At 44.6% G+C, this 12,748-nt stretch overlaps 1 protein-coding gene across 7 annotated transcripts in view; it reads left to right on the forward strand.

Moving 5' to 3' along the window:
* RNF38 (ring finger protein 38) overlaps nucleotides 1–12,748 on the forward strand; it is a 425,742-nt gene that overhangs the window by 391,684 nt on the left and 21,310 nt on the right. For all 7 annotated transcript variants that reach the window (XM_077251699.1, XM_077251683.1, XM_077251691.1 and 4 more), the window contains 2 exons: nucleotides 5,068–5,261; nucleotides 8,872–9,085. In XM_077251699.1, coding sequence (XP_077107814.1) covers nucleotides 5,068–5,261; nucleotides 8,872–9,085 — 408 coding nt within the window. The remainder of the gene's footprint in view (nucleotides 1–5,067; nucleotides 5,262–8,871; nucleotides 9,086–12,748) is intronic.

Here is a 12,748-nt window from a genome sequence, read left to right on the forward strand (position 1 = left end):
CCTTTCTTTGCCCTGCCTTTTTATGTTGTACATACAGTATATTGAAGCCTATTCTCCTGTCTTTTTTTTTTTTTTCTCCCTCTTTACCATTTTGGCTATGGTTTTTGAAATAAAAATATTTCTAATTCATGATGCTAGACTTAAAAAGTTTGAAAACTTTTGCGCAAATGTTCTCCAGTCTACACACCACTCCTTTCCCTATAGTCATCTATTTTTTTTATTATTTTTTATTTTTAATTTATGTTTTTGTTCCCCAGAAATGTTTTGGTAGTTGCATGTGACATTTGAATATCACTTCCCAGCTGCCATGTTATTGTAGCACAGCACTATACATTGGGCTACCATTTCCCTCTTATCACCTGTAATGGTTGTTCTCAGTGGAGCGGTCATGTCAGTAATTACCGGCGAGCACAGGTCCGGGCACCAGTGGTGACTTCATTCAGTGATGTGTACTCACCATTGGAAGAAGTCCTGGTGCCTGGACCTGTCCGTACCGGTAGTTACTGTGACCTGAGCAGAACAGATATTATTATGGCTGCTTCGCTCAAATCACAGTAATTTTTAGCCATGTATCTAAACCTTAAGTGTGATACAATCTGCTGAAACGTGTATCAAAGCGATCATGCGTGATACAGTCCGCTGGGTACCGTATATTTAATCAAAGAATTTTCAAAGGGATGTGTGGCGACATTCCTCTTCATTTTTATGATCAGTTTATGGTATGTGAATGAAAATGGTTTTTAGATCCAGTACCTGAATAGACATAAAGTAATTACATGTAAGAGGTGGATACTATTGTATCCAGTCTAGACATTCCTGGCAGCAATACTGGCACATTTCTTGGCCTGGTTATTTGCCGCTATGTATCTGTCTGGAGTACAGGCTGCTTATCTCAGAGAATCATCTAGACTGGATTCGTGTGTAACCACATCTCAGGGTTTTTGATTTTCCATTGGATGACAGCAAATTGAGATATAAAAAATTTGAGGGAGTTTGAGTACAAATTAAAGGTGTTGTTATCCTGCGGCTTGCGATTGACCGGTCAGTGCAGGACTGCCACCCAGTACCCCAATGATCAGCTGCTACTGTCTCTGGAGTCGGCTGGATGTAAACTATTTTGCAGTACTCTGCTGCGGTTACTACACATTGGACAGAGCTGCACTGTGCTGCTTCAGTCATGGTTTTAATGATTGGTGTGGAGCAGGGCATTGGACCTGTATAAATGTGCTATTGTCTGAACAGTAGGACATCATTATTGTTTGATTGGAAGATCCCTTTAATCACCTTATTCGGCTTGGACTGACAGGATTAACATGCAGCACAGGAGAACTCTTAAAAGGTTTTTTGGGGAGTATATAGGGGGAGTCAGGGGGTTACATAACCATTGACGGACTGCAGCACAGTGATGGTTTTATTTTAGTTGATATGACAAAACTGTGGACCGGTTCCCTTTAAGTTACGTAAGAAGCTTCCTTTACATAAAACTGTAAACCTGGAAGACTTCTTGTACCGTTCAGGTTACTAATAGCTGGCATACTTATAACATGCTGCTCTCTACAATTAGGGTAGAAGCAGCCTTGGGCCAAGATCAGAAAACCAGATGAAAACTGGGCTTCAATGACGTGATCCGTGTGCTCGTCCACATCAGACCACAATAGTTGTTTGCTGCCGCGGACCATTGGTGTGGGTAGAGTCCCATGTGCACTATGTTGCCTTCCATTATTTTTCGGATGACTTTTCACAATGTCTCCAGATATTCTCTATCCGCTGTTAGAGGACTGCCTCCTATTTCTCTGTGGGGCTGCCTATCCCCCCAAGTTATTGTTGGTGTATGAGGCAATGCACTAGATGCAGAGGGGCCCTAATCCAGGCAGCGCCTGAACTCTCCATTTATATGCATGCCCTGAACCAGCTACCATTTGGCTGAATTGTGGCAGGCTCCTTTTACATTGAACATTTCTCTTGATGGTGCAGCATTAAAATGGAAGCGTTTCCCCTCCGTCGTTTCAGTAGTAGCCAGATTTAAATTGGTTTGATGCATTTTTCTTTTCAGAGGAAAAGAAAGGGGAAATGCAAATGTGGTTTTTTTCTTGTATTTCAAAGGCCTTGGATTGGTGTTTGCATACCGCAATTTGTATTTAAAAGGAGTTCATGTAGTGTTCTGGCTTTGACATGCAAATGGTGTTGAAAATTCAATTTGACTAACTTTGATGAGATTGCTGTGCTGGGTGTAATTTCTTCTCAGTTGTCAGTGTATTTCCAGAATAGTTATGTCTGACGCAATGCTTCCATTGCACTAAGTGTTTTATATCTCGCACACGGCGTTCAGTCTGTTTATGGAAGGAGAAGCTAAGCATGGCCACACAAAATAAGATTTCATGCGCAATGAGGATTCTTTTGGGTGTCGTTAGCTGCCAACTGTGTGCCTCTTCTCCTCGGCAGAGAGGTGTAAAGATTGGGTATGGCGGGGCCTAGTTTATACAGTGTTGTAATATTAGATTATGTACAAGATGCGTGTCCATAAGGAGACCTCTGACATGTACTTGCGTCTCACATCTTTTATTAGAGATGTAACAGCCTGTCAGTCTGCCATGATAACCTAACACCTTGATCACAATACTGTTATGTCCTGAAGAAGAGGTCGTGAGACTTCGAAACGCTTTGACTTTTAAAAACCTGATTAAATAAAACCTTTCATGGAACTTCTTGATATCTTGGAATCTTCATCAGCAGCGCCGGTATAGACACCATTCACCTAGATCAAACGTCTCCGGTCTTTTTCGTGTCCTGCTGCAGCTCTCTCATGCATTTTAGATGTTGCAATTTTGCCACTCCATCAGGGTATTGAACACTCTCATTATCTTGTAAGACCCTATTTAAGCTTGTTGAGCTCCCCAGTATGTACACTGTTAAGATAAAGTGAGAGTGCATGTAGTGCTTGTGTACAGTTTATGCCTTAAGCCCCCGTCACACTAAGCGAGGTCGCTAGCGAGATCGCTGCTGAGTCACAAGTTTTGTGACGCAACAGTGACCTCCGTAGCGATCTCGCTATGTTTGACACGTAGCAGCGACCAGGCCCCTGCTGTGAGATCGCTGGTCGTGTCGGAATGGCCTGGACCTTTTTTTGATCGTTGAGGTCCCGCTGGGTAGCACACGTCGCTGTGTTTGACAACTTACCAACGACCTCGTTGACGACTCAGACACCGACACATAGGCGTGCATTTGCGTTGCCTTTTCCGCACCCCTCCGCTCCGATTGGTGGTCGCTACTGCGTTCTGATTGGCGGTCATGCCTTCAACAGAATCATAAGCCTCATAAGGCAAGGCCGCCACCAATCAGAACGCGGTAGCGACCACCAATCGGAACTGAATGGGCATGGAAAAGGCAACGCAAATGCACGCCTGTGTGACTACAACGTCACACAGGACGTCCCTCATCGAGGTCTGAATCGTCATAATAGCTGCCATGTGACAGGGTCACAACGACATCGTTGTACAGGTCGCCGCAGCTCTGCTGCGTCGTTGGGAAGATCTCACTGTTTGACATCTCACTAGCGACGCAGCAACGATCCCTGACAGGTCGTATCGTTGTCGGGATCGCTTTAGCGTCGCTAAGTGTGACGGGGCCTTTATTCACAGCTCAGGAACTCAGTAGTAGGACTGGTAATGAAAGAAGCACACATCTGAACATTTTTTCTATATCTTGTGTGTGTAATGTATTGTACGATCAGTGTTACTGTGCTGTCTCCTCAATATCTAGCACCGCTCCGCTCCTCTTCGTAGTGACGACACCAATCTTCTAATTATCTGTCTCGCTCTATGCATTACAATGTAAGTCTATGGACTCTTGTTCTGACACTCCATAGACTTGGGGTAAGTTCACACACCCGGCAGTCTGGAACGGTGCGTGCGGCTTGAATGTATTGCTATGCGGCCGCATGCTCCGATCTGAGTGCCAGGTATTAACATGCGGGACTCATCCGAGTTTCTCGCAGGTGAGTATGAGCCCTTTAAAGGGAATCTGTCATCAGTTTGTGGTGTTTTCAGGTGCAAAAAAAAAAAGTAAAGACAGACCCTTATTCCAGTTTTGATAATCTTCTGCTGATAAAGCTGTGATTTTATCACTTGTACTAAGAGTAGTAAACCTGCTGTATTCCTCCATATTAATGAGGGCTGTATAACCCCGAGCCCACCAGTGACTGGCAGCTTTCTGTCTATGCACAGTGTTCACAGAAAGCTGGTAATCAGTGTTGTGGCTGGGGGTATACAGCATTCAGAGAACTGGTAGATCTGCCAAAATGACAGCAAGCAGCTCAGTAAGTGGGGTCTCTGCCCCTAAATCATAAGATTCCCTTTTAGTTAGGGCAATTATCTAAATTTTTTGAGATATTGCATGATATGTGGTCGAATGTCTTCTTTATATGACATTTTTTAGTATTTTTTTTTTTTCCTGTGAACTCCATTCCTGCCATGCATAGACCTCTAACTTGTACTTGCATAGGTGAAAAGCCTTTTGTAAGGCAATGTTCCCATCAGGTTTGTGCTGTTTTTGGCTTCTGTACATGTAAACATCTCGGTAGGGTTACATTAGCCCATGGATGTGATGTGATGTGAGCAGAGCCTGAGCTGTGTACAGTAGAGGAGCCACTATTTACATTATTTATCTCCGATGTGTCGTTACGCACCAGTCACATTGTTTCAGCTGTAGACTACTGTATACATCCAGTGTAAGCAGCACATTACATCTGCTGTGTGCTATTCTGACGCTTCATAATGGCTGCAGGATCATGGTGCTTTTTATCCTCGTTTCTTCCTGGTCTGTAATAGACCTTATTGTCAGCTCTTTAAACTTTTATCAGATTGCCAGGTGCGGTATTTCTTTATTCTATGTGTGCTGGGATGAGATGACGGCATGACAGTGCTGCCCAAACTCTGCAGTCACTATTAAAGTGGTGCCTATTGGGTGCCCATTCTTTATCTGTAATTTCAGTATTTGTATAACTAGAGACAATTGACAAAAGGTTGTGTTGCATTCTTTTTAATTTATGTAAATTCCCATGTCTTTCAGAACGAAGACAGTCCCAGTCCAAAAAGACAAAGACTGTCAAATTCAGTCTTTGATTACCCAGCACCATCGCCTGCACCATCGCCGCCAATGCGACCATGGGAGATGTCATCAAATAGGCGGCCTCCTTCTGCCCGACCCAATCAGCACCATTTCTCAGGGGAAAGATGCAACACTCCTGCGAGAAACCGAAGAAGGTAATTGCAATTGAGGGCTCTAATAATGTAGATTTAAGCACTGTAGTGACATGGATGCATGCCATACATACTCCTTCAGTGCAGTCTGCATAGAGATTGGTAAAAGTTACTACATGGCTGTTCTCATGTAATTCTTATTAATGGTGATGTTATATGGCTGTTTTACTGGCAGCTGTGGATGTTACCGTGCCGTGTAGGTAAATTGTATACATTATGTATTCATGGAATGACCTTTTTGCACACTGAAAGTACTGTCTGCGATTGACTCGGTTACCCAATACTCTATCAGATATTTTATTAGCATGGAGCATGTAAAACTTATAAAGGGAACTGGTCATCTGGATCATGCTTTCCGAACCACAGACAGCATGAATCGGATACTGACTGTGCTGTTGTAACAGTGTATGTTTTACATGCTTTGAAAAGCCGGCCAGGAACTACTTGTCTCAGTTGACTAGTCCAAGGCAGATCCCAGCAACTTTTCCCCCAACATTCACCATGACTTTGTGTACGCATAGGAAGTTGATTTTAATCAATAGAACTTGGAAGAATAATATGCACAATTGGATGTGTTTTAAATAAAATGTTCCTGTGCTGAGATAATCTTTATAAATGTGCTGCTGCTGTTCAATGGTTGCCTGACTGTACAGGGACATAGTCTGACATTACAGCACGGGATCGCAAATGGCTTTCTTTTAAGCAAAACATTGATATGTACAGTATATACTCGTGTATGAGTTGACCCGAGTACAAGCCGAGGCACCCAATTTTGCCTCGGAAAACTTATTGACTCTAGTATGAGCCAGGTATGCATTGTCTTGTCTCCTAATCCCTATTCTGATATTCATGGTAACTCATCCCCATCTATACAAGGATGGGAGTAAGGGTACTGTCACACTAAACGATTTACCTGGCCGTGATCATTGGTAAGTGGTTGTGTGGTCGCTGGGGAGCTGTCACACAGACCGCTCTCCAGCGACCAACGATGCCGAGGTCCCCGGGTAACCAGAGTAAACATCGGGTTACTAAGCGCAGGGCCGCGCTTAGTAACCTGATGTTTACCGTGGTTACCAGCGTAAAAGTAAAAAAAACAAACAGTACATACTCACATTCCGGTGTCTGTCCCCCGGCGTTCTGCTTCTCTCCACTGTGTCTGCACCAGCCGGAAAGCAGAGCGGTGACGTCAGACGTCACCGCTGTGCTCGCTTTCCGGCTGGCCGGCGCTCACAGTGCAGAGAAGCAGAACGCCGGGGGACAGACACCGGAATGTGAGTATGTACTGTTTGTTTTTTTTACTTTTACGCTGGTAACCACGGTAAACATCAGGTTACTAAGCGCGGCCCTGCGCTTAGTAACCCGATGTTTACCCTGGTTACAAGCGAACGCATCGCTGGATCGCTGTCACACACAACGATCCAGCGATGACAGCGGGAGATCCAGCGACGAAAGAAAGTTCCAAATGATCTGCTACGACGTACGATTCTCAGCAGGGTCCCTGATCGCTGCTGCGTGTCAGACACAGCGATATCGTATGGATATCGCTGGAACGTCACGGATCGTACCGTCGTGGCGACAAAAGTGCCACTGTGTGACAGTACCCTAAGGAGCCATGCATACAAGGATGGATATCTATCTATCTAACTATCTATCTCCGTACAGACCAAAAGTTTGGACACCTTCTCATTTAAAGATTTTTCTGTATTTTAATGACTATGAAAATTGTACATTCACACTGAAGGCATCAAAACTATGAATTAACACATGTGGAATTATATACTTAACAGAAAAGAGTGAAACAACTGAAATTATATCTTATATTCTAGGTTCTTCATAGTACTTTTGGTCTGTACTGTGTATGTATGCACCCTCAAGGTGCCAAAAACCACATTCAAGAAGTTTATTAACCCTTTAGGTCCTTCATGAGACCTAGAGCAATGTTGAAGGAAAAAATGAACATTTTACTTTTTTCACAAAATTTTTTACTTTGGAACCAAACTTTTTTTTTTTTTTAATTTTTACAAGGGTAGCAGGAGAAAATGGACCACAAAATTTGTTGTGCAATTTCTCCTGAGTACGCCAATACCCCGTATGTGGGGGAAAGCCACTGTTTTGGGGCATGGTAGGGCTCAGAAAGGAGCGAGCACCGTTTTACTTTTTGAATGCAAAATTGGCTGGAATCAATGGCGGGCGCCATGTCTCGTTTGGAGATCCTGTGATGTACCTAAACAGTAGAAACCCCACAATTCTAACTCTAATCCCAACTCTAACCATAACCCTCAGCCCCAACCCTAAAGCTGGAGTCACACTAAACTTACCAACGATCACGACCAGCGATACGACCTGGCTGTGATCGTTGGTAAGTCGTTGTGTGGTCGCTGGGGAGCTGCCACACAGACAGCTCTCTCCAGTGACCAACGATCAGGGGAACGACTTCGGCATCGTTGAAACTGTCTTCAACGATGCCGAAGTCCCCCTGCAGCACCCGGGTAACCCGGGTAAACATCGGGTTACTAAGTGTAGGGCCGCGCTTAGTAACCTGATATTTACCCTGGTTACCATTGTAAAAGTAAAAAAAAAAACACACTACATACTCACATTCTGATGTCTGTCACGTCCCCCGCTGGCGTCCACTGGGTTAAAACTGCTTTCGGTAAGAGCGCTGCTAATGCACGCGCTGCTGCCGAGAGCTTCCCTGCACTGACTGTGTCAGCGCCGGCAGTAACAGCGGTGACGTCACCGCTGTGCTCTGCTTTACGGCCGGCGCTGACAGTCAGTGCAGGGAAGCTCTCGGCAGCAGCGCGTGCATTAGCAGCGCTCTTACCGAAAGCAGTTTTAACCCAGTGGACGCCAGCGGGGGACGTGACAGACATCAGAATGTGAGTATGTAGTGTTTTTTTTTGTTTTGTTTTTTTAACTTTTACAATGGTAACCAGGGTAAATATCGGGTTACTAAGCGCGGCCCTGCGCTTAGTAACCCGATATTTACCCTGGTTACAAGTGAACACATCGCTGGATCGGCGTCACACACGACGATCCAGCGATGACAGCAGTTGATCTGACGACGAAAGAAAGTTTCAAATGATCTGCTACGACGTACGATTCTCAGCGGGGTCCCTGATCGCTGCTGCGTGTCAGACACAGCGAGATCGTAAGTATATCGCTGGAACGTCACGGATCGTGCCGTCGTAGCAACCAAAGTGCCACTGTGAGACGGTACCCTAAGTCTACCTGCACAGAGCCACAAGATAAGCTATTGTGTACTACTTGCTTCATTATGGGGAAGCTTGCACCTGTCCAGCATAATCGTGCAGAAGGGTTAACCTCCTGGAGATGGATGGTTATGTAATCTGCGTATTGAAATCCAACATGCCTAATTGTTCTGTCTGTGACATCTGCTGTCTGGGCATAGCCGAGAGTTGCCGATACCATCTATATAGGACAGTCCGCCTTACCGTTAACCCGCCATTCTGCTTATTTACTAAATGGAGAGCTAGTATGACAGAAATACTGACAGCCTAAACATTACTTGTGTAGGGTCACTTGTTACTTTGTAGTTGCGTGTTTTATGTTAGTGTTACTCTAATCTTAGACTACTGATATGTTTGAATAGCCCTCCGGTCAGGCGACAAAGAGGAAGAAGAGAGAGAATTTCTCGTCACAATTCCATTAACCAAGATGAAAATTACCATCACCTTTCGTATGGTCAGCAACCGGCAGTAGAAGAACCTAGGGCTTTCCACCCACCGAATGTATCTCCGCGTATGCTCCACCCAGCTGCACATCCACAACAGCAAAATGCTGTGATGGTTGACATTCATGAACAGGTATGATAATTCTTCTAAATTCTCTGTGATTGTGCTACTTTTTTTTTTTTTATATAAAGAGAAAGAGACACAGTGCACTCTCTTGTCATTACTTCTGCTCAGAGCCGACCAGCGAGCGTGCTGCTGCTTTTTGTTCTGCACAGTGGCAGAATCTACTGCTGGGCTGACAGTACTTCAGCGCTAGTGACAGAATCTATTAAGTTTATTTCAAATTTGACAACTGACACATGCTCAGTAGAACAGGGACTAGCCCAGCCCCTGAAATAGGGGGCACTGATGATGCTTTGTTTCAGGGAGCGGGCGGAGGAGGTAGCAGCAGGGATCGCAGCCTCTGCTTCCTGATGACTGTTCCTTTGGCTATCCCAGCATGCACTGGGATTCTCAAACTAAGTGTCATCATAAAAAGTAGTTAAATGCTTTTAGTCTAGAGGATGATTGGTATGGAATTCTTAATTAAAGTAGAAAAGTGATTAGATTATTAAATTAGGCATTTACAGTGGCATGTAAAAGTTTAAGCACCTCTGGTCAAAATTACAGTTATTGTTAACAGTTAAGCAAGTCGTCGATTAAATGATCTCTAAAAGGGCTAAAGTTAAAGATGACAGGGTGTTGTCTTTTGTTATATGTTGAAAAATTAAATAAAAATGTATCTGATTTAAAAAAAAAAAAAAAAAAAAAAAACAGAAAGTTAATGACACAATTACTTTGTATTGTAGGCTAAAAAAGTAATTTTTTTTTACATTTTAAAAATTACAAAAAGAATAATTGGTCAATGCAAAAGTTTGGACACCCTGCATGGTTAGTACCTAGTAACACCCCCTTTTCCCTCATGTCTGCTTTACATCAGCACCATTTGTAAAATGTTCTTTTATTTTGTTACATTTTTAAACCTCCTAAAATGCTAGCAGTAATTTTTCATTTTTTTTTTTTTTCAAGGAAATTTACCAAATGTAATTTTTTGGGGACATATCCATGTTTGAAGTGCCTTTAGGGGTCCCATATATTGGAAATCCCCCAAAACTGATACCATTTTAAAAACCACACAGGTCAGGTAGTTTAACCCTTCAGGTGCTTTTCAGGAATTAATGCAAAGTGGCACAGCAGAAATGAAAATGTGTATTTTTACCACCTAAATGCCGCTAACTTCTGAACAGGTTACAAATGCCATCAGACTGTAAGGCCGGTTTCACACTTGCGTTTGGAGCAGCTGCGGACTTCCTCCGTGAAGCCCCGCTCTCCACCGCTAGCTCTGCCTACTTCTGCATGCCGCTCGCATGCGGCCTGCGTTCCTATCTTTAACATTAGGTACGCAGGTCGTGCGGCTGTATGCGGAGGCTGCCGCATGCGTCGTTTTGACGCTGCGGATATAAAAAAAAAAATGTTACAGGCTGCGTCCTACGCTGGTCGCCGCAGCGTCAAAACGACGCATGCGGCAGCCTCCACATACAGCCGCACGACCTGCGTACCTAATGTTAAATATAGGTACACAGGCCGCATGCCGAAGTAGGCGGAGCTCGCGGCAGAGGGCGGGGCTTCGCAGAGGAAGTCCGCAGCCCTCCGCAGCTGCTCCAAACGCAAGTGTGAAACCGGCCTAAGGCCGCTATTTGGTTATGAATTGCCATGGCAAACATCAGGACCACACAATTATGATCTGAGGGCACCAGCTGGGATAAAGAGGAAGCCCCCACCACTTATAAGATGTAGTCACTATTGACAGCAGCATCTAAGGGGTTAAACAGATCTGGACAGTGATAATACTGATCGTGGCTGATGCAGCAAGTTGTCAGCTATAGTGTACAGCCGACAGCTGCTGGATTGTCACCTGTATGGGGAGGCTATTCTTATATCTCAGGTCAGTTAAAAGACGTATTGGCTGTCATTAAGGGGTTAAGGATCATTATTAGTGATGAGCGAGTGTGCTCGTTAGGCTACGTTCACATTAGCGTTTGGCTAATGTGCGTCGGGTTTGCGTCGGCGACGCAGCGGCGACGCATGCGTCATGCGCCCCCTATACTTAACATGGGGGACGCATGCGTTTTTTTTTGTTGCGTTGTGCCACACATGCGTCTTTTTTGCCGCAAGCGTCGGACCAAGAAAACGCAGCAAGTTGCATTTTTCTTGCGTCCGATTTTCGGCAAAAACCGACGCATGCGTCGCAAAACGCAGCGTTTTTGCGTGCGTTTTGCCGCGTTTTTGCGTGCGTTGTGCATTGCGTCGCCGACGCAGCGGCGCACAACGCTAGTGTGAACGTAGCCTTACTCTAGTTTCTCTGAGCATGCTCCGATGTTCTCCGAGTATTTCGGCGTGCTTGGAGATTTTGTGGGAGATTGTTTCTGTCTCCGTAGCTGCATGATTTGCGGCTACTAGACAGCCTGAATACATGTGGAGATTGCCTAACAAAGAGACAATCCCCACATTTATTCAAGCTGTCTAGTAGCCACAAATCATGCAACTACGGAGACTGAAACTAAATCCCGAGCACGCCAAAATACTTGTAGAACACCCGAGTGCCAGTCATTGCCCTTCCAATATAAACTTATGAATCTCACCCACAAAGCTCTCCACAGTTCTTTACCACCCTACATCTCACAATATGTCTACCTGCACCCATGCTCTCTGTCCTGCTAATGATCTAAGACTAACATCCTCCATGAGCCGACCCTTGTACTCTGTCTCCAAATATTCTCTTGTGCTGCGCCAGTTCTGTGGAATGCACTACCCCAGACCATCTATTTGTAGCTTTCTTTGTACTTCTAAAACCTCTTTCTCCCTTCTTAACTTTCCCCAGAAACTGGTCCCTACTTGTATCTGTGTGTAGATACTGGTTGATGACCGCTTCATGTAGCTTTATTTGAATGCTCCTACTTATTATAATGATGGCTGGACCAAACATGACAAGCACTTTTTTTTTTTTTTTTTCAACCAGTTGTGTCCCACCTATATCCTCATAGATCGTACACTTGCGATCAGAGCAGCTCTCACCCCTATCGTTATGGAATAATGTTTTGCTTTGTAATGTCTTGTATAGCTTTTGCTGCGGAATGTGTTGCCGCTATAGAAATAAAACCGATAATCCTTTACTGAGCAGTTGCCGAAATGGTCGCCTCATTCTAAGGCCGGAGTCATGCAGCCGCATACAATACATGGAGCCGCACGCTCCGCTCCGGAGTGCCGGTGCCAGAGCTTGTTTTTAACCTGCGAGACTGCCGTATCTCGCTGTAGTGTGACTCCGGCCTTGCGGTTACAGTCAGTGACATCTCTGTATTGGATGTCGCAGTTTAGTTCCAAGTGTGAGATCTTGGAGATCCTGCGCTTTCCCTGTGAGAGGAGCTGCAGTGGGCTGTGGGAATCTAGCAAAAGTAGGAGGCCATGAATGACACTTGCCAGCATTTTCTTCATTGGTGACTTTACTAGTTAACATACCCCCTCCCCCCACCCAGCTAGCCATTGTATTGTTAAATAAAAGGGGCGGTCCCAGATTGGATGATGGGTACTCTTTATCTTTAGATCTTGAAATGTGATACCTGGCTCCCTCCTACTAAAAGCAGCACAAGTGGCTGTTAGGGACTAGTGTCTACCTGTGTGCAGTGAATAGAAGGTCCCAAATTTACCAGGACAACTGAGAAATGATGGTGGTATTTGTACAGGTAGCTTGTCTCCTTT

This window comes from Ranitomeya variabilis, chromosome 1 (assembly GCF_051348905.1).
Source record: "Ranitomeya variabilis isolate aRanVar5 chromosome 1, aRanVar5.hap1, whole genome shotgun sequence".
In the NCBI taxonomy this organism is placed as follows: domain Eukaryota; kingdom Metazoa; phylum Chordata; class Amphibia; order Anura; family Dendrobatidae; genus Ranitomeya; species Ranitomeya variabilis.